This window comes from Pan troglodytes, chromosome 6 (genome assembly GCF_028858775.2).
Source record: "Pan troglodytes isolate AG18354 chromosome 6, NHGRI_mPanTro3-v2.0_pri, whole genome shotgun sequence".
Classification (NCBI taxonomy): Eukaryota; Metazoa; Chordata; class Mammalia; order Primates; family Hominidae; genus Pan; species Pan troglodytes.
In genome coordinates, this window is record NC_072404.2 from 154505831 (window position 1) to 154527764 (window position 21934).

Sequence of the window (21934 nt, forward strand, 5' to 3'; positions counted from 1 at the left end):
AAAAGTTAAGCCCTGTAAACTAAATCACAGAACATGGCTGTTTTTCTTCTCTGGTGCATGACTGTTGCTTCCTGATCTTTGTGTTGATGTTATATATTAACCAGATTTTTAATTCTTTATTCAGACTAAATGACGTTGGAGATAGAGACCCTTGTGATTGTTACCTCTTTACAATAGAATATTAAACAACCCCCTTACAGTGTAATCAATAGTAGTGAATTGAATCTTCTGTGTACGTTAGCCTCATCTAGAAAATGCTGTAATTACGTACAGCACTCCTGTTTTTGGTGATATAAATGACCCTCACCTTTCCCTGCATCAGGGAGCACTGATCACCATTCTTTGCTGTCAGTGGTTCCCGGGATAGCCGCCCTCACACTTTGCACTTGAATAAACTCTTTCAACTGGATCCCTGAGCTTTTTGGTTATTTTAGGCTGACATTAGTTAACTAACAAGATGTTAGTTCTTCAGTCTGTTAATTCTGAGGGGTTGACCAGAGGTCCTGTAAGGTCCCTTCCAACTCTAACATTCCACGATTTCGTGAATTTAAAGACTGTGGTTGCCCCTGTATTAACTGGGTTCAGGAGTAAGATAGATAAATTAAGTCATCCAATCGACAAATATTTATTACAGTTCTCTATTGTGTGTAGGTGTATCTGTGGAAATAGGAAACTGTATTTTGGTGCACTCCTGCTTCCAAATCACAGAACTACAACTCCTTCAGCAGAAATTTTCTAAGCTTCCCGCACCAGCCAGAGACCAAGATTCTGCGGTGCACATAGTCAAGGGTTGCTATGGAGTCCAACACGGCCCCAAACGGAAGTGGTCCCTGAAAATTTCTTTCCCAGAAAACTTGCATTTGAAAAACAATGCCATTCCAATTCGCCTTTTCCTAAAGTAAACTCATAAATAGAGAAAACCAAACTTTCGCTCTCAGCCCAGAGAACGACGCTCTCCTCCCAAGAGGAACCTCGGCTCTTCCGCGGCAGAAGCTGCACGGAACCAAGAAGCCGCGGGCGCTGGTTCTCCAACGAGCTTTTCTCCCGTACGTACCAGCGTCCAGGCGGGGTTGCCGTGGAGACAGAGCGTGCTGTGTGGATGCGGCGAAACGCTGAGGCGCGGCCTTCGCTGTCTGGTGGGGACTCACAAGACCGACGTCAAGATGGTTAGTGGCTCTGAATAGTGAGGGAGTACTTTGAGTAGGTCCTGAGGCTGGCGATTAGAGGTTCCCAGCACACTTCTGTGTGAAGTCTAGGTGTGTCCGCAGAGAGTAATCCCCAGCTCTCCCTGTGTTCCCACGGGGGACAGGGATGCAACTGTAAATACCTCGATGCTTTCTTCCCTCCTGCTTCTCCGTTTACCCACATTTAAACCACTCGTGGGATGGGAAGCAGAGGAAGGGAAAGCTGAGATGACAGAAGCTATGCGAAAGCATCTCTAGCCAGAGAAGATAAAAGTTGGGAGTAGCTGTTTGGTCCTTCCTAAGTATTGGGTGGTGGCTCTTCTAGTAGAATACCTGTTACAAAACGAGTTTGAATAGGCTTCCCTGGGGTTCGTTGTTAAGGATTTGACTTATGATTTTTTTATTTTTTATTTTTTTTTTTGAGATGGAGGCTCGCTTTGTCGCCCAGGCTGGAGTGCAGTGGCGCGATCTTGGCTCACTGCAACCTCTGCCTCTAGGTTCAAGCGTTTCTTCTGCCTCAGCCTCCCGAGTAGCTGGGACTACAGGCGCATGCCACCACGCCCGGCTAATTTTTGTATTTTTAGTAGAGATGCGGTGTCACCATATTGACCAGGCTGGTCTCCAACTCCTGACCTCGTGATCCGCCGCCTTCGCCTCTCAGAGTGCTGGGATTACAGGCATGAGCCACCGTGCCCGGCCTTGACTTATAAATTACAGAGCTGTCACTCTCAGTTTAAATCTGATAATCAGAATTGGACCATACAGCTGTCTTTGTTTCTTTTACAGATGCTTTCAAGGGCCAAACCTGCTGTAGGCAGAGGCGTACAGCACACTGACAAAAGAAAGAAGAAAGGTAGGAAGATTCCAAAACTAGAGGAGCTACTTTCAAAAAGAGATTTCACTGGAGCTATTACCCTGTTGGAGGTAATGCCCAAAGAACGTTGCTTCTTAGTGTATGAATACCAGACTGTAGATGAATGCTTGGGTGAATGCTGGTTGCTATGCTCTTGAAATAGGTGGGTGCATTCTGGGGCTTCCTGTACAAATCCCCTGTAAATCTAGTCAGGCACAGATTCCAGATTCCAAGTTAGCTATAAACCTGATAAAAAACGAACTAAAAAACTAAACTTGGCCGGGCGCGGTGGCTCATGCCTGTAATCCCAGCACTACGGGAGGCCGAGGCGGGCAGATCACAAGGTCAAGAGATTGAGACTATCCTGGCTAACATGGTGAAACCCCGTCTCTATTGAAAATACAAAAATTAGCTGGGCATGGTGGCACGTGTCTGTAGTCCCAGCTACTCGGGAGGCTGAGGCTGGAGAATCGCTTGAACCCGGGAGGCGGAGGTTGCAGTGAGCCAAGATCATGCCACTGCACTCCAGCCTGGCTACAAGGCGAGACTCCGTCTCAAAAAAAAAAAAAAAAAACTTATTTCTTGAGGGCCACTTTTGAGTATGTCTAGTTCACCAACAGTGATTACAATCTAAAAATATGAAGGGACCTTTTATACAATGTCATTTCACACATTGCTTATCCGAACCCTTGACCAATGTATGATTTTTTCCTATTATGTGTTCTAAAATTTTGATCAAACTTAAATAATTCTAACATGCTTACAGTTGAAAATATAGCCCCAGAAAATATTTCAAATCTCCATGGCAGTAGTTCTCACCTTTTAATATACATTGGAATTACCTAGGGTACTTAATAAGATATCGATTCCTGGGCTCCTGCTGTAAGTCTGCAGAGGTGCTCAGGAATCTGCATTTTAAGGTGAGTAGTCTAAGTGCTTCTGATGGAGATGGTCCCAGGAGACTGTGCTTTGAAAAACTGCTTTGTGGGAAACACATGTTATAGGAGGGTGAAGGGTTGCACCAAAGAATGAAGAGTTCTGACAGCATGGTCTGGTTGTGTTGTACCACACTCATTTCTCTTAAAATGCTACTCCATCCATATTACTCTGAATCTACCCTTAATAATTGTTATAATTAGGTTTACATATATTTCTCCATCTTCCAAAAATAGTTCACTTTCTTTTTTCTTTCTTTTTTCTTTTTTTGAGTTGGAGTTTCACTCTTGTCACCCAGGCTAGAGTGCAATGGCACAATCTCAGCTCACTGCAACCTGCACCTCCCTGGTTCAAGCAATTCTCCTGCCTCAGCCTCCTGAGTAGCTGGGATTAGAAGTGCCTGCCACCATACCTGGCTAATATTTTGTATTTTTAGTAAAGATGGGGTTTCACCATGTTGGCCAGGCTGGTCTCAAACTCCTGGCCTCAGGTGATCCACCTGCCTCGGCCTCCCGAAGTGCTGGGATTACAGGCCTGGGCCACCGCGCCCGGCCTAGTTTGCCTTCTTACTAAGTACTCTGGTGTTGAGCGTGTTTTTTAGCTTTTTGGGCATCAGCTTTCTCATCTTTACAGTGGGGGAGTTGGCATGGAAGAACCTTCTAGTTCTGTGAATCAGTGGACTGAGTGCTATGTATATATCTATTTTCATCAGTCTGTTTTCCTCTTTTTTCTCTAAGACAATGACCACATTTTCCTTGTTGCATAACACCAGGTTGCCTTTATTTTATTTTATTTTTGAGACAGGGTCTCATTCTGTCACCCAGGCTGGAATGCAGTGGCGTGATGGTGGCTCACTGCAGCCTCAACCTCCCAGGGCTCACACGAGTCTCCCACCTCAGCCTCCCAAGTAGCTGAGACTACAGGCACGTGCCACTATACCTGGCTAATTTTCGTTTGATTGGCTATTTGTGTGTGTGTGTGTGTGTGGAGACAGGGGTCTCACCATGTTGCCCAGGCTGGTCTTGAACTCCTGGGCTCAAGGGATCCTCCTGCTTCTGGCCTCCCAAAATGCTGGGATTACAGGGCCAGACTGCCTTTAAGTTGGCAGGGAGGCTCTGCTCTTTGCTCACATTCTTAGGTTGTTAGTTGGAGTACCCTGCTGCATGGGAATGGAAACTGCTATGGTTTGGGGTAAGGAAGTCTCATGTGCTTTCCCGTAGCTCCAGGGAATTCAGGGAGACCTCACATGAGAATTTCTCTAGAATTAAGGCATGATACTCAAATTCATAGCATTTGGTATGAGGAGGATTTCTAATGTTGTAGAGTTAGCTACAGGAGTAAATTCTTAGCCCAGACAAGAAAATATCAAAGGGATGTCTTCATCTTGTAATGACTGAGGCACCTGAAATTCTATAGTGATGCTCTGTAAATATGTGTTGGCTCACTATTTGATTTATCACCCTGTAGAGTGAAAAAAAAAATCTTATCTTACCATGGAAATTCAGAATTCTCTGTCAAGGTCTCAGTCTTTTCCTCCAAAATAAGGCTTTTCTTTTGTTGGCTGAGGAATTCATAAATATTTGTTCACAATGGACATAAGTGAGGCCAAGTCTTCTGAACATCCTTAACTCTTGTAGGCCTGGTAAGCTAGCCTGCTCAAGGGTAATAGAAAGATTCTCAGTGAAAGGTTACAACCTATTAGTAAATATATGCATGTGTTAATGCAACAGGACTCAAGTGGGAGGTTAAATGCAGTAGAGCACAGAGGGTGACAACACGGGCTTTGGAGTCAGGCATTTCTTTAAGTCCCTGCCAGCACACATACTGGCCGTGTGGCCTTGAGTTCATGGTTCAGCCTCTCTAACCTTCAGTTATTTGGCTCTAAATATTTTACATAATTCTCTTCCTTATATATCACCCAGAATTGTTAGGCAACTCAAATACTTTCTGGAGTGTAATATCAGTAAATACAGAAAGCCAAATATGAAATACTTGAAAATATAAATTTCTGTGACAATTAGAAGATACTTGTCCTGTAGGTATAGGTTTAATTAAACCTCATATTGTCATGCTTCTAATACTTAGATTGCCTGTTGTTCGTCAGTAACCCAACATAGCATTTTTTTTTAAACAGAGAGTTTACTATTCAAAATTTTCATGTTTTTTAAATACATTTTTAACCTGAAGTTCAAACGTCATGTTGGGGAAGAAGAAGAGGATACTAATTTGTGGATTGGATATTGTGCCTTTCACCTGGGTGACTACAAGAGAGCTCTGGAGGTTAGTGTAAAAAAAGTTTTTTTCCTAACAGAACTGTGTTTAAAATGTTATTAAACTTTATATTATAATAATACATGTTCATGGTAAAATTCAAACAATGCAGAAGGAAACAAAAAGAAGTTACCTATTTGCATTCTTCAATTATACTTGTTAATGAAGGTAACCAGTGACTTTTTAAAAATTTATGGCTTCAGTAATCATCTAATGTTAATATGTCCCATTACAGTAGTTCCCCCTTGTCTATGGTTTTGCTTCCCGAGGTCAATCTGAGTTACCCAAGGTCAATCTCAGTCTAAAAATAGGTGAGTACAGTATAATAAGATATTTTCAGAGAGACAGAGCAAAAGAGACCACATCCTCATAACTTTTATTACCATATAGTGTTATAGTTCTGTTATCCATTATTGGTGTTAATCTCTTATTGTGCCTAACTTATAAATTAAACTTTATCATAGGTGTGTAAGTATAGGAAAAAAACATAATATATATAGGATTCAGTACTATCCAAGATTTCAGGCATCTACTAGGGATCTTTAAACATATCCCCTGTGGGTAAAGGAGGGCTACTGTATATGTACATGTATCTTGTGTACGTTTTACTTTTACATGCATACTAATGAGATTGTACAACATATTGGTGTTAGCATTTATTAAGTCAATCTTCAGAACAGGAAAATTAAGCCATTTTGATAAAAACTTTCATGAGTCTTCTCTCAAGAGAATTTCACTTTTCCTTTGCTTGGTTATTTTTAGACAAAGCAACAATTATATTTATATTTTTACAAGTAGAATTGTTTTGGGGAAATTGTTTTTCTTGGTCATTGTAAACCCTACCCATCTACAATAATTAATCAATGGGATTATGGATTTACTTTTTCTTTTTTTTTTTTTTTTTGATACGGAGTCTTGCTCTGTCACCCAGGCTGGAATGCAGTGGCACGATCTCGGCTCACTGCAACCTCCGCCTCCTGGGTTCAAGCAATTCCCCTGCCTCAGCCTCCCGAGTAGCAGGGACTACAGACATGCGCCACCATGCCCGACTAATTTTTTTGTGTGTTTTAGTAGAGATGGGGTTTCACCATGTTGGCCAGGATGGTCTCGATCTCCTGACCTTGTGATCCGCCCGCCTCGGCCTCCCAAAGTGCTGGGATTACAGGCGTGAGCCACTGCGCCCAGCCACTGCGCCAGCTACATATTCTCATTCCCAAGATGTAATCTAAGCAAATTTGAAGAACCTTCATAACTAAAATGAAAATATTCAAGGACAGTTAATGAGGAGGCGAGATGAAGAACAAAGGAACAAAGTTGGTGAAGGAAAAGGAAAGGTGTGAAAAGGACAGAATAGAGGCTGGTAGTGTTCGTAAAAGGCATAGGAGGATAGAAAGAACAACCCACTTGTAGTAAGAAAATGAAATAGACACCTGGGAAAGACTGATAAAAAGTGAGAGTGTATGGAAAATGTCTTTAACAAAGTGAGTCTTAGAAAGTGTCCTTGGCAGGAAAAACAAAACATTTTAAAAATCTGAAGGCCCCCTCAATGCCAAAAAAGCCAGAAAACAATTAGAATGAAATGAAACTTGGAGTGTATTAAAGCCATCAGATTTTAAGTTAACTGAACGTGTGAATTTCTTAAAGGGTATCTTGTATGTCTTTTTAAGTTAGCAGAAATAAAATAGTTCAGTTACTTTTTGTTTCTATTGTTTGTTAGTCCCTATCAGTATTAACTGGGGGACAAAAACCACAAGTATAAGATTATATGGACAATAGCCCTGCAGATGCAGGACTGAGCTTTAGCTTCAGTATTTAACCTTTTCAGAATAGAATAATTGCAGAGCATGTAGGTTTCCCTAAATGTGAAGTTGCTTAATCTCAGTATGAAATCCTATTCCATTGTGGAAGAATGGCCCATCAATTGCTTTGCTGCCAAAATGAGATCACTGCTTACTATATATTTCAGGAATACGAAAATGCTACAAAAGAGGAAAATTGTAATTCTGAAGTCTGGGTGAACCTAGCTTGCACCTACTTCTTTCTTGGGATGTATAAACAAGCTGAAGCAGCTGGATTTAAAGGTAAAGGGGCTCTTATATCTGATATTCTTCATTCATAGTTAAGAGTTGTTTTGAAGATTTTAAAACTTAATTGTATTCCTTTTTCTCTTGAGAAAAAAAATTGATATTAGAAAGCTAAAAAAATAGCTTTAGTCCTCAAAGAATATTGGATTTGAGTAACTATGTTTAAAGAGAGAGTTAGTGCTACAGCCCACCAGGCTACAGCCAAAAAGCAGAAGGACAAAAGAAGAAAAAGGGCCAGGTGTCTTTCTTAGGCCCCATCACGGGAGGATGGGCATGCTGTTGGTGGTATTAGGTATAGTTTTATTCAGGCTCTTATGGCTGTGGACTTTATCGCTGCTTTTCCTGTTTCTAAGTGAGAAACCCAGCAATTTCAGTTTGAAGAATCCAGAAATCATCCCTTCTGCTTTCATACATATGATATTCATCTCAGGGCGATTGTACTCAAATTTAAAAATAAGAATAAAAGGGAAACATGGTAGAAAAAGTTAAAGATGGCTGGGTGCGGTGGCTCACGCCTGTAATCCCAGCACTTTGGGAGGCCAAGGTGGGCAGATCACCTGAGGTCAGGAGTTCGAGACCTGCCTGACCAACATGGAGAAACCCCATCTCTACTAAAAATACAAAAATACAAAAGGTGGTGCATGCCTGTAATCCCAGTTACTTGGGAGGCTGAGGCAGGAGCATCACTTGAACCCGGGAGGCAGAGGTTGCAGTGAGCCCAGATCACGCCATTGCACTCTAGCCTGGGCAACAAGAGTGAAACTCCACCTCAAAAAAAAAAAAGGTTAAAGTGTGAACCAAATTAAGTTCAAGGAAATGCAGAGAAAGTGGGCACTGTAATGTTTGATAGGGAAGAATGTATTTGAGGTAAAATTAATTTATACATATAAAGAATTTCAGCCCAAATTCATGGCAAACATGGAACTTGAAGACTTTTTTTTTTTTTTAAAAGACAGGGTCAGCCGGGTGCAGTGGCTCACGCCTGTAATCCCAGCACTTTGGGAGGCCGAGGCGGGCAGATCACGAGGTCAGGAGATCGAGACCATCCCGGCTAACACGGTGAAACCCCATCTCTGCTAAAAATACAAAAAAATTAGCCGGGCGTGGTGGCGGGCGCCTGTAGTCCCAGCTACTCGGGAGGCTGAGGCAGGAGAATGGTGTGAACATGGGAGGCGGAGCTTGCAGTGAGCCGAGATTGCGCCACTGCTCTCCAACCTGGGCGACAGAACAAGACTCTGAAAAAAAAAAAAAAAGACAGGGTCTCACTATGTTGTCCAAGCTGGAGTACAGTGGCTATTCATAGGTGTGAGCATCGTATGCTATAGCTTCAAACTCCTGGGTTCAAGCCATCCTCCAGCCCCAGCCTCCTGTGTAGCTGAGACTACAGACACGCCCACCACCATGCCCAGCAAAGCCTTTCTTGATTTGTACCCAAATTATTTCATATGTCCTAATGTAGTTTTTCCTAATTTAGTTATAAGGTCCTTTATGTTACTTACTTTATCTCATATTTTTAGGCTTTATCTGTGCTAAGAACAGCGTTAGACACATATAAGGTGATCGTGGTAGCTATCTCTATTTCCATATTTTTTTTCTTATACATTGAAGTATGACTTTTTCTGTAAAAGAGATAGACTCGGGTATCCAGAATCAGAAAGTTTTCCAAGAGTGCAAAGGAGATTTGGAACTTAAAAGCTGTTAACATTTTTGCTGGACTGCCTGTTTCAGTATGGCACATAATTATGCTAGAAAATCTGTGGAATAGAGGCTGGGCTAGTATTTAGGAAAATATGGCAGTATAATTGTGGAAAAGGAGATATCAGAAGGAATTAACAAAGAATACTGAGACTAAGAGGTGAATGAGAGCAGATTCATACACACATTGAGATGACCATGGGTGTCTCTTACCACTGTTTGGTTTGGTATATGAACAACACAGAGGTGGGCTGCTACTACAACCATTTGTGTGGAGTGTTGCATGGTGGATCACCATAATAGGATCAGGTAGAACAAGCAGTGGAGAAGAGCAGAATCTTAGCACCTTTCTCTTCTAGTTCTTGATGCTGTTTCTGCTACTGCAGGTGGACACCAGACTCAAACAATATGTATTCTAGCAGAGACATATTAGGATCAGATGAGTAAGGTTTGGGAAGATTCATCCGAGTCTCATTTCATTCCTACAAGGGACTGCTAGACTGTTGAGTTCTTTAATAAGCAGCTTGGATTTTTTTTTCAGCTTCAAAAAGCCGACTGCAAAACCGCCTCCTCTTCCACTTGGCTCACAAGGTATTTATGTTCTCATTTCACATTTTTTTGTTTTAAAAATATTTTTATTTTTCTTCCTTCTTGTTACTAACACTAGTGAGAGATATTTAATTAGAAATTCTTGTTAATGGTTTTCTAGAACAAGTGGAATATAACTGTTAATTGTATAGGATTTTCTCCTCTATCAATGTTCTTTACCTACTGAATTTATTCAGAGATGTTAGGTTTTATTTCTCCTTAAGCAACAGTCATATAAGAAGTTCAGACTGGGCATGATGGCTTACACCTGTAATCCCAGCACTTTGGGAGGCTGAAGCGGGCGGATCATCTGAAGTCAGGAGTTCGAGACCAGCTTGGCCAACATGGTGAAACCATGTGTCTACTAAAATACAAAAAAAAATTAGCTGGGCTTGGTGGCACACCCCTTTAATCCCAGCTACTGAGGAGGCTGAGGGAGGAGAATCACTTGAACCCAGGAGGCGGGGGTTGCAGTGAGCCGAGATCGTGCCACTGCACTCCAGCCTGGGCGACAGCGCGAGACTGTGTCTCAAAAAAAAAGAAGTTTAGTTTGTGTCAACTATACTATTATCTGTTAGGAAACAGACTCAGAGTCACCTTGTCCTGACTCCTAGAAATAAATATACACTTTTCAGAATTGCTGTATGGTAATAATTTTGATAATGATAAAATTATTTTTTAAATAATTTTTCAAATTTAAAATTTTAAATAATTGTTTAATTTATTTAAAAAATTGTTTTATAGCATTCCACCAAATGCATCATATGTGCCATTATTTATTCAACGTTTCTTAGTTATTTGACTTTAGATTATTTATAATTTTAAAAATTTATAAAAATGTCATTCTGAACATCCTAGAAATGGACATACCTACTGAGTATGAGCAACTTTAAAGCTTTTAATTGATATTGCTAAGTTGTTTTGCAGAAAGTTTAATCATCCACAGGCATTATATGAAAATAATTATTTCTGGTACATTTAGAAATTCCACATCATAATTGTCACTTTGTCTCTTTCTCTTTTTAGTTCTGCTTTACATGCTTTTCAGACTCTGTCATTAAGTGCACGCAAACTTAGAATTGCTAGTAGACTGCCTAGCAATAATGTCTTCCTAGTAGACTGAAACATATATTATCATGAAATATCTCTCATCTCTGAAAAATTTCTCTTTGTCATATTTGTGAGCTATACTAGCTCTTTTGGGGTAGCATTTGCCTATTATATATCTCATCTATCCTTTTACTTTGTACCTTTCTATGTCCTTAAATTTAAGGTGACTCTTATAAACAGCATATAAATGAGTTTTGTGGGTTTTAAAATCCAGTTAAAATCTTTATTAAAAAAAAACCTCTAGTATATAATCCATTTACTTAATGTATTTACAAATATGGTTAGCTTCATAACTGCCATCCTGTTATTAGTTCTCTTATTTGCCCAGCTGGTCCATGCGGTCTATGTTCCTTTTTCTCTCCTTTCTTGCCTTTTTTTGGATTGATTTTTAAAACTATATATTTATCCTTGATTTGCTTGCTAGTTATGTACATTGGGAATATTATTTTAGCAGTTACCATATCATGTGTATTTTGCATATTAAAAAGTTTGATATTGATTAGTACTTTTACCAATTTCTAGAAAAATTAAAGGACCTTAGATCATTTAAACTCATTTACTCTCCATCTTATGTGCAAATTTGAAATATATTTTAAGTGTCTATATGTTTCTAATCCCATGACTGTTTTATTACTGTTTTATGCAGTTAATATTCATTTATAATTAGCCATATTTTTCCTTTCCATTGCTCTTCATTTCTTCTTGCATGTTTGTGCTCCTATCTGAAATCATTTTCCATTTGAGGAATTTCCTTTAATATTTCCTTTAGTGGTGATGAATTCTCTCAGTTTTTGTCTAAACATATTTTTATTTGACTATGGTTTTTTAAAGGATTTTTTTCTCAGTGTAGAGTTCTAGGTAGGTAATTATTTTTGCTTAGCATTTTGAAGATGTTGCTTTATTGCTTCCTAGTTCCTTGTCTCTACTGAGATGTTAGCCATGAGTCTTATTGTTGCTGCTATGAAGATTTTTTTTCTGATCATGTTTAAGATTTATACATTGGTTTTTGTTATTAGCACTTTTCCTATAATATTCCCAGATATGGTTTTCTTTGTATTACACTACATCAGGTTCATAGTGCTTGCTCGAGGTCTTTTCTTTTTTTAATTAAAAGAATCCTTGGTCATTGTTACTTCAAATTTTGCTTCTGCTCTATACTCTCTTCTTTCCTTCTAGGCTCCCAGTAATATGTATGTATGTATGTATGTAGACCTTTTGTTTGTATCACATGTAAACACTTTGTCACATTTTCTGTATATTTCCTCAGAAATTTATTTTACTAATCATCATTCTTCAGCTGTGTCTAACCAGCTATTCCATTTATCTATTTCATTCTTAATTTCAGTTATTGTATTTATTTTTAGAATTTACATTTTATTACTTTTTAAATTTCTAATTTCCAGTTAAAATTTCCTAATTTTTAATTTAATTTCTTAAATATATTGATAATAAGTTATTTTTAAAGTCCGTGTCTAGTAATTCCAATAGTGTATCTCTGGACAGCTGTTTCCTGGTTTTCAGTCAAATGTTCTTATCTCCTGGTTTGCTTGGCAATATTGTGTTTAATGCTGGCTATTTTATATTAAAATATAGAGAGATAATTCGAGTCTCTGGATGCTTTTGTCTTCTTCCAGAGAGGATTTAGAATTTACTTTTACTTCTGGCAGGCACATAGAAAAGGGGCAAATCAACTGATACCTGTCAGAGATTGCAACAATTTAAAGCTGGTCTATTTCCATTTTACCTCTGTTTCTAGGGTAGCTTTCCAGGGGTCCCAGCTGATAGCTTGGTGGGCCCCAATCTCTATTTTTTTGTCCATTAAGCCCATAAGACTTCTTGAAGCTCTGCTTAGTTTTCAGCAACTCAGCCACCAATTGAGAATTGATAGGTACCATTAGAGAAAAAAATGGTACTAAATATCAGAATCACCTCTTTGCGCTTTTGTTCTGCTTGGGATCTTGGTATCTCAAGTCTTCACTCACTTGGTAGCTCTCTGAACCCTTCACGTAGATTTTGTTTGTTTTTTTGAGACAGGATTTCACTCCCCGTCACCCAGGCTGGAGTGCAATGGCACCATCTCAGCTCACTGTAACCTCTGCCTCCCAGGCTTGAGCAATCCTTGTGCCTCAGCCTCCCAAGTAGCTGAGATTACAAGTGTGCACCGCCATGCCCGGCTAATTTTTGTAGAGACAGGGTTTTACCATGTTGCCCAGGCTGGTCTCAAACTCCTGAGCTCAAGTGATCTGCTCACCTCAGCCTCTCAAAGTGCTGGGATTACAGGCATGAGCCACTGCCCCTGCCCCTTTTACACAGATTTTTCAGTAGTTTTTAAGATTTTCTAGATGTTCTTGGTGGGAGCACTGCATACTACAAGCTACTCTAATATTATTAGTAGTGAAAGTCTTTGATTGAATTTAAAGAAATATATTTTATTGTGTTTTTCTTCTGATTACAAAAATAATACATGTTCATCATAGTACTTTTAGAAAATAGCAAATTGCATACACACAAAAATCAAGATTTCCTGTAAGACTGCCACTTAGAGCTAACACTGTAATATTTTACTCTCTTTTCTTCCAGTCTTTAAAAAATTTGTATTTTTATATGTGTACATATGTGTATATTTATATTGCCAAATTTGTATCATAGTATATATTCTGTTTTATAACCAGGCTTTTCACTTAAAAATGTATCATGAACATTTTTCCATGTAACTAGATAGTCTACAGAAGACAATTCTTTACAAAATTTTTAAGCTAATAAGTCATTCTCTGTAACAGGCAGGAGTGAGCAATCTACATATTAAGGGTCACTGTCAAAAATATATCTGTTCTGCCCCATATATAAGCAAAAGGCAACTAATATTTGTGGCAGCCATCTAACAAAATAAGCATTACAAGGTTGGAATAGAATTCTGACAATCTCAAACAACAACAATATATAGTAACTGAAGAAAGGATGAAAAAATGTAGAGCAGGAAATTAAAAATTGAATACACTAGGTTACATGATGAGAAATACATTTTGATTCCCTATTGTCTACCAAGAAGAATGAGATATGAAAGAACAGATTGGCTGGGCACAGTGGTTCACACCTGTAATCCCAGCACTTTGGGAGGCTGAGGTGGGCGGATCATGAGGTCAGGAGTTCGAGATCAGCCCGGCCAACATGGTGAAACCCCATCTCTACCAAAGATACAAAAAATTAGCCGGGCGTGGTGGCATGTGCCTGTAATCCCAGGAACTTGGGAGGCTGAGGCTGGAGAATTGCTTGAACCTGGGAGGCAGAGGTTGCAGTGAGCCGAGATCGTGCCATTGCACTCCAGCCTGGGGGACAGGGCAAGACTCCGTTTCAAAAAAAAAAAAAAAGAAGAAAGAAGAAAGAAAGAACAGATTAAAAATGTTACCGGGTAATAGTAAAGAGAGTAGACAGAAAAAGAAAAGGAAAGGGAGAAAATATAAAGAAAAAGAAAAGATAAGGGGAAGGGTCAAATAGTATTAACTGTAACCTAAGGGCTTTCCATTGTCGTTGTCAAGCTATGCCTCCAGAGGCTATTTCCATTCTTTCTTTGCAAGAGAAATGAAGTAGAAGACAAAGAACCTGAGGGAAATAGGAAGAAGAGAGAGACACAATGGCTAAAGAAGGAAGAGTTAAAATCTCTATCACATAGATATTGATTTCTCTAACAACACTAATATGAATCTTTACATGTCTTTTCCACTCTCACAATTTTAGTTTAATGATGAGAAAAAATTGATGAGCTTTCATCAAAATCTTCAGGATGTCACAGAAGATCAACTCAGTTTGGCCTCAATCCACTATATGCGATCTCACTACCAAGAAGCTATAGATATATATAAGCGAATACTGCTAGATAACAGGTCTGTGTCCTTTTATGCCTACTCTACATTCCTTTCATTTTGTTAGTTTCTTCTTTAACTAGTTTGAGAATCTAGTGTCCTCTGGATCTAGTACCACTATGTGTTCAAATCTGTTTAGTTGATAATTTGGTGAGATTAGGAATTAGATATTGTCTAAATCAGGCTTTCTCTACCTTTTTTTGCATTGTCACCCTTCTAAAAGACTTTTTCCCCCAATTGCCCTCCCATGAAATTTTAATATACTGATAGATGTATATTAATATATATCCATATATGTACTCTATGTATAACTGTGCTTTACATATAAAATGAGTATGATTTTTTCATCCTCCCATTAAGAACCAATTTTTCCCCTTTGGGGGTAATACTGATATTACCCCAGTTGAAATGTATGGTCTAGATGTATCAAACTTAGTGTTATAGTTACATCGTAGGTAACTTGCTGACAAAATTAGATACAAATCATTCTTAAGAATTTACATTCCAACTTTAAACACTTGGCCTCTCTCTCCCTTCCCAAAAATATCTCATCCCCCTTCTTTCCATCCTCTTTTGCATTACCTTCTTAGTCTCCTACCTGCTTCCATTTCCAGCCATCAAGCCTATGTGTCTTGTCTGCTGGTCTTCTGTGTGGAGTGTGCTTGTGTTTATGTTCAATTATTGCATATATTAGTTTTTCAGTGTGAACAGCATGAACTTTCCCTTTCTTCTCTAGTCATCTTTCATTCTACTTATATCAAAACACCCAAATATTGCAATGCAAAAAGAAAAAAATTATACTGATCATATCTTGCCCTCTTTCTTCATAAGGCAGGTTCATGAACTGTCCTCTTTGCCTTGTCCATTTGAGCTTGGTAATTTGACATTTCCGTGAAGTGGACTTAAATGGTTAACCCTAATTCTTTCATCTAATAGGGAATACCTTGCCCTTAATGTTTATGTGGCCCTCTGCTACTACAAGTTGGATTACTATGATGTGTCTCAAGAAGTTTTGGCTGTTTACCTTCAGCAAATTCCTGATAGTACCATCGCACTCAATCTTAAAGCCTGTAACCATTTTCGCCTTTACAATGGCAGAGCAGCTGAGGTATTGATGGAAGTGTGTTTTTAATGTACTTCATTCCAATTTGAATTACTTTATACTTTCCAAGTTATTCATGAAACTCTGTTATCTGTAACTCTTGATTAATATCCCTTTATCATTGCCACTGTGATTCTATAAGAACCTAATTATATGTTTATCAGGTATTCTAAAAAGAATGTTGACTTCTGAATTATCTGTGTTATGTCCATTAAATTGTAGATGATTTTACTGAGATGCCCTACATTTAAAACCAAATGCTTATGTTTAAAACCAAATGCTTCTGGCTGGGCACTGTGGCTCAGCACTTTGGGGGGCCGAGGCGGGCAGATCACTTGAGGCCAGGAGTTTGAGACCAGCCAAGCCAATATGGCCCCATCTCTACTAAAAATACAAAAAATTAGCCGGGTGTGGTGGTGTATGCCTGTAATCCCAGCTACTGGGGCGTTCAGGGGGCGGGCGGAGGTTTCAGTGAGCTGAGATTGAGCCACTGTACTCCAGCCTAGGTGACAGAGCGAGACTCTGTCTCAAAAAAACCCAAAAACCAAAAAACAAATGCTTCAGCTTCTTCCTCTAAAATATGTGTGTGGCTCTGTGATTGAATGCCACCAACATACATCAGTAAACCACATTAGAAACCTGGCATATCTGGGCCAGGCACGGTGGCTCACGCCTGTAATCCCAGCACTTTGGGAGGCTGAGGCAGGCGGATCACAAGGTCAGGAGATCGAGACCATCCTGGCTAACACGGTGAAACTCCATCTCTACTAAAAACACAAAAAATTAGCTGGGCGTGGTGGCGGGCTCCTGTAGTCCCAGCTACTTGGGAGGCTGAGGCAGGAGAATGGTGTGAACTCGGGAGGCAGAGCTTGCAGTGAGTCGAGATGGTGCCACTGCACTCCAGCCTGGGCGACAGAGCGGGACTCCATCTCAAAAAAAAAAAAAAAGAAACCTGGCATATCTGTTGACTCTCTTCCTCATCTCCATGTAATCATCCCTTAGTTCCTATCAGCTATACATCCTAGATATCTCTTTTATCTATCCCTTCTTCTCCTTGGCTACTATTCTAATCCAGGAGTTTCTCACCTCTTATTTTGGCCCTTTAAATAGTGTTCCTGCCTTTAGTCAGTCTTGTTATCTTCAGTCCAACCACTGAATTTGTTCCACATGCCGTACTCTCTTACCACCATAGCTTTGTGTGCAACATTCTCACTCCTGGAATGACTTCCTTCTTTCTCTGCTTGGTACACGTCAACAAAGGTTAGCCCAAGAGGCAAAAATGGTGGACATTTTATAAATACTTAGAAATTGGCTAACTTTTAGGCACCATGCAGAACACTTTAAATCCATTATTTAATTTCCCTGACAAGCCTGTGGTTAGAGGCTATTGTAGTTCTCGTTTTATAGGAAACCGAGAAAACACAGGAGGCCATAGATTATTAGCTCCTTTTGTTTCATTTAACATGTTTTAAATAACACATAACTTTACTAACATTTTAATAACATAATTTTATTTAACGTATACACATATACATATATAATATATAGATATAGGTAGATACATACATAGAGAATATGTTCTACACTCTATCTATATACAAATATATGGGTATAAATAGATCATTTAACATGGTTATTACTTTTGTTGATGTCAGAAGCCACCAAAATTTACATGTAAAATTTCTGCATGTGTCAAACTTTAAAAATCCTACCCTTGCCCTCCAAATTGAATTGCTTAGTATACACTTGAGCACATAGTATATACTTATATATTAAATAAAATGCATTCTTGGGATAATAGTCATTTCAACTAAGGAGTCCCGCAAGTCTGCCTAATTGGCTTGTTTCCAGCATCAGCAGTTTAGTAAGAGACTGGATTAGCAATTTGGTATCTTTAGAGTTTTCACCCGTTAGTAAGAACAAATAAATGAAATACATTCTTGCCTTTCTACCTAGAGTCAGTCTTGGGGAAATTTACCAATTTTGGTGTATGGTCCAATTTATTAAATGTTTACATTTTGTCTGTATATGTCTTTTCCATAGTCTAGTATGGTTACTCAATATCCTATCTATAGTATACACCTAGAATTATCCAAGTTAGGACATCAGAGTGTACTTCTAACCTCAAAAGGCAAGCTTTTTCCTTTGAAATTGTGTCAATGTAGTTTATATATTGATTTTATAATGTACTCCAGCAGTAGAAGGCTATGTCAAATGTACCAGAAGAACCTTTTTTTGGTAGCAATAAGATAGAGTTTATGTTTAATTATTATAATTTTAATAAACTATTTAAATTCAGGCATTCTTCTAACTTGTACAACGGGGTCTGTATTACATTGTTCAGTGTCTCACAAACACCAATAGCATCCTGCTTTTCTAAAGTAAACAGGAAATAATTTGTAATGATTGACTTAATTCTTAAACTACTTTGAGTAACTTGTTCAGGCTTACACAACTAACATAACAAGTGGCAAATGCAGATCTCAAACTTTTGTCTATCTGACTCCAACATAGACTTAACCACTAAAATGTCCTGCAATACACACACACAAAATGTCTCCATTCTGCTTATTATTTGTCAGTTGCCTAATTATCTTCAATCTAAACAAGCTCATTGATGGTTGAGACTGTGTCTTTTGACATTTGAGTCCCAGGACTGGGCATAATGCTTGCACAAAGTTGATGCCAACTGCTTATTTGTTGAATGAGAAATTAAAAGTATGACTGACAAAGAGAATCACATTTAAAGAAGGAGGAGATACAAAAGGTCAGTAGAAATGAAGACTGAGAGAAGGCCATTTTAATTAGAGTTTCCTACATTGCCATATCTGATTAGGATATTGTTATTATTGGAGCTTGAAGCTAGGTTGCAGGGAGATCAGGAGTGAGTGAGTAACAACTCAGACTGGGAATTCTCATAAAGAGTATGGCAGAAGGGATGGCAAGCAGATGATGAAAAAATAGAAACATTGAATGTAAGACACTGGTTTAAAAAAATAAAATAAAAAAGGAGGAGAAAGCTGCTGGTTTTAGAGACTAAAGAGTTGAAGAACTTTTCCCCCAAAACTGGCATGGCCTCTAGGGTAGTGATTATGAGTTTGGGCTTGGAATCAGATAGACCCAAATTTCAACCCTGGCATAATTGCTGTGTGACTTTCGGTGAAATACTTAACCTCCTTAAGCATCATCTGTAAAACAGAGAAAAAATGGTACTGACTCATTGTAGGTTCTTGTGAAGATTAAATGGTATGAGGTATGTAAAGTCCTTAACTTGATATACATAGTAAACTCTCAGTAAATATTTGTAATTATTAAAGATTTTGTAGGCTGAAACATAGTCACATTGATCTTTTTCTTTATGTTTAGTGCTTTCTGTATCTTGTTTAAGAAACCATTTCCGGCTAGGCACAGTGGCTCACACCTGTAATCCCAGAACTTTGGGAGGCCAAGGTGGGTGGATCACCTGAGGTCAGGAGTTCGAGACCAGCCTGACCAACATGATGGAACCCCATCTCTACTAAAAATACAAAATTAGCTGGGCATGGTGGCACATGCCTGTAATCCCAGCTACTTGGGAGGCTGAGGCAGGAGAATTGCTTGAACCTGGGAGGCAGAGGTTGCAGTGAGCTGAGATTGCGCCACTACATTCCAGCCTGGGCACAAAGAGCGAGACTCCATCTCAAAAAGAAAAAAAGAAACCATTTCCTAGCTCAAGATTATATTTTCTGCTATCCTCTTTTTAAAAAATTTATCTACTTATTTATTTAGAGACAGTGTCTCACTGTGTCACCAAGGCTGTGCAGTAGCACAATCATAGCTCATTGCAGCCTCAAACTCCTGGGCTCAAGTGATCCTTTTGCCTCAGCCTCCCAAGTAGCTGGAACTACAGACATGCGCCACTGTGCCTGGCTAATTTTAAAATTTTCTGTAGAGATGGGGTCTTGCTATGTTGCCCAGGCTGGTCTCAAACTTCTGGCTTCAACTAATCCTTCCACCTTGGGCACCCAAAGCTCTGGAATTACAGGCATGAGCCACTGTGCCCAATCACTTCTAATATTATCTTCTAATAGCCTATTTTTCTTTTTAAGCACAAATTTTCTGTAATTACATTATATTTTAAAGGATTAAGTTCTCCAGTTAAAAGACAAAGATTAGTAAATTAGAAAAGACAAAACCCTAATATATATTTTAAATAGAGAAGAAAATTTGAACATAAAGGATATGTTTCACGTGAAATATGTCTTACATGGTTTCTAACATTGATGTCATGTTTTTAGAAAGGTCATTTTCATTCTAACGTAGATATGATGACCTACATCTTTAATTTATAGTTTAATTTATATATGGCTTTATTGAGATATAATTAACATATCATACAATTCACCCTTTTAAAGTGTACAATTGGTTTTTTAGTATAGTCACAGCTTAAGTGCAACCATCACCACAGTCAATCTTAGGACATTTCATTATCTCAAAAAGAAATGTTGGCCAGGCACAATGTCTCATGCCTGTAATCCTAGCACTTTGGGAGGTGGAGGCGGGCGGATTGCCTGAGCTCAGGAGTTGGAGACCAGCCTGGGCAACACAGTGAAACCCCGACTCTACTAAAATACAAAAAATTAGGAGGGCGTGGCCACGTGCGCCTGTAGTCCCAGCTACTTGGGAGGCTGAGGCAGGAGAATCGCTTGAACCCGGGAGGCGGAGGTTGCAATGAGCCGAGATTGCGCCACTGCACTCCAGCCTGAGCAACGGAGCAAGACTCCGTCTCCGGAAAAAAAAAAAAAAAAAGAAATGGCCGGGCGCAGTGGCTCACACCTGTAATCCCAACACTTTGGGAGTCCAGGGCAGACGGATCACAAGGTCAGGAGTTAGAGACTAGCCTGGCCAACATGGTGAAACCCTGTCTCTACTAAAAATATAAAAATTAACCGGACGTGATGGCGCATGCCTGTCATCCCAGCTACACAGGAAGTTGAGGCACGACAATCACTTGAATCTGGGAGGCGGAGGTTGCAGTGAGCTGAGATTGCACCAATGCACTCCAGCCTGGGTGACCGATACTCTGTCTCAAAAAAAAAAAAAGTCATACTCTTCAGCTATCAACCCCTATTGCCCCATTCCCCCAGCCCTGAGCAACCACTAATATACTTTGTCTTTATATATTTGCCTGCTCTGGATATTTCATATATATATATGGAGTCATATAATATTTGGTCTTTATGATCGGCATCTTTTACTTAGCATAGTGTTTACAAGGTTCATCATGTTGTAGCATCTATCAGTATTTTATTCATTTTTATGACCAAATAATATTTCGTTTTATGAATATAACTCTTTTAGTTTTTTCCATTCATCAGTTGGTAGACACTTGTGTTGTTTCCACCTTTTGCCTGTTACGAATGCTGCTTCTATAAACATTATACTTTTTGTGTAAGTTTTTGTTTGTATGTATGTTTTCAATTCTCTCAGGTTTATACCTAGGAGTGGAATCACAGGGTCATATGGTAACTCTATATGTAATTGTCTGGGGAACTGCCAGACTGTTCCAAAGAAACTGCACCATTTTACATTCCCATCAGCAGTATATAAGCGTTTTGATTTCTTTGCGTTCTTGCCAACAGTTGTTATCATCTGACTTTTTGACTCTAGCCATTCTAGTGGTGTGAAGTGGAATCTTGTGGTTTCTATTTGCATTTCCCTGATGACTAATGATGTTGAGCATTGTTTCATGTGCTTGTTGGCCATTTGCATATCTTTTTTGTAGAAATGTCTATTTAAGTTCTTTGCCCATTTTTTAAATAAGTTGTCTTTTTATTATTGAGTTTCACATGTTCTCATATATTCTAGGTTCAGTCCCTTATCAGATACACAAATTGCAAATGCTTTCTCCTATCCTATAGATGTTTTCATTTTCTTAATAGTATTTTTTTTGAAGCACGAAAGTTTTTAATTTTGATGAAGTCAAAGTTATCCTTTTTTTTTTTTTTTTTTTTTTTGCCTTTTGTTTCTTGTACTTTTGGTGTTATATTTAAGATTCCATTGCCAAGTCCAGAGTCATGAAGATTTTCCCCTGTGTTTTCCACTAAGAGTTTTATAATCTTAGCTTTTAGGTCTTTGATCCATTTTGAATTAACATTTGTAAATGGCATGAGGTAAAAGTCCAACTTTATTCTTTTGCATGTAAATATCCAGTTATTCCAGCACCATTTGTTGAAGAGACTATTCTTTCACCCTTTGAATGGTCTTGGCAC

The 21934-nt window shown here is 38.9% G+C and overlaps 1 protein-coding gene across 6 annotated transcripts in view; it reads left to right on the forward strand.

Moving 5' to 3' along the window:
* The window catches only part of IFT56 (intraflagellar transport 56), a 61063-nt gene that overhangs the window by 2057 nt on the left and 37072 nt on the right, over window positions 1-21934 (forward strand). For 3 of the 6 annotated variants that reach the window (XM_054656306.2, XM_063815642.1, XM_527905.9), the window contains 7 exons: window positions 652-1166; window positions 1971-2108; window positions 5161-5253; window positions 7211-7325; window positions 9565-9614; window positions 14457-14602; window positions 15518-15689. In XM_054656306.2, coding sequence (XP_054512281.2) covers window positions 1164-1166; window positions 1971-2108; window positions 5161-5253; window positions 7211-7325; window positions 9565-9614; window positions 14457-14602; window positions 15518-15689 — 717 coding nt within the window. In that variant the 5' untranslated portion in view covers window positions 652-1163. Of the gene's footprint in view, window positions 1-651; window positions 1167-1970; window positions 2109-5107; window positions 5254-7210; window positions 7326-9564; window positions 9615-14456; window positions 14603-15517; window positions 15690-21934 lie in introns of those variants that run through there. The other 3 variants (XM_063815643.1, XM_016958236.4, XM_003318829.7) reach the window with 3 other exon arrangements.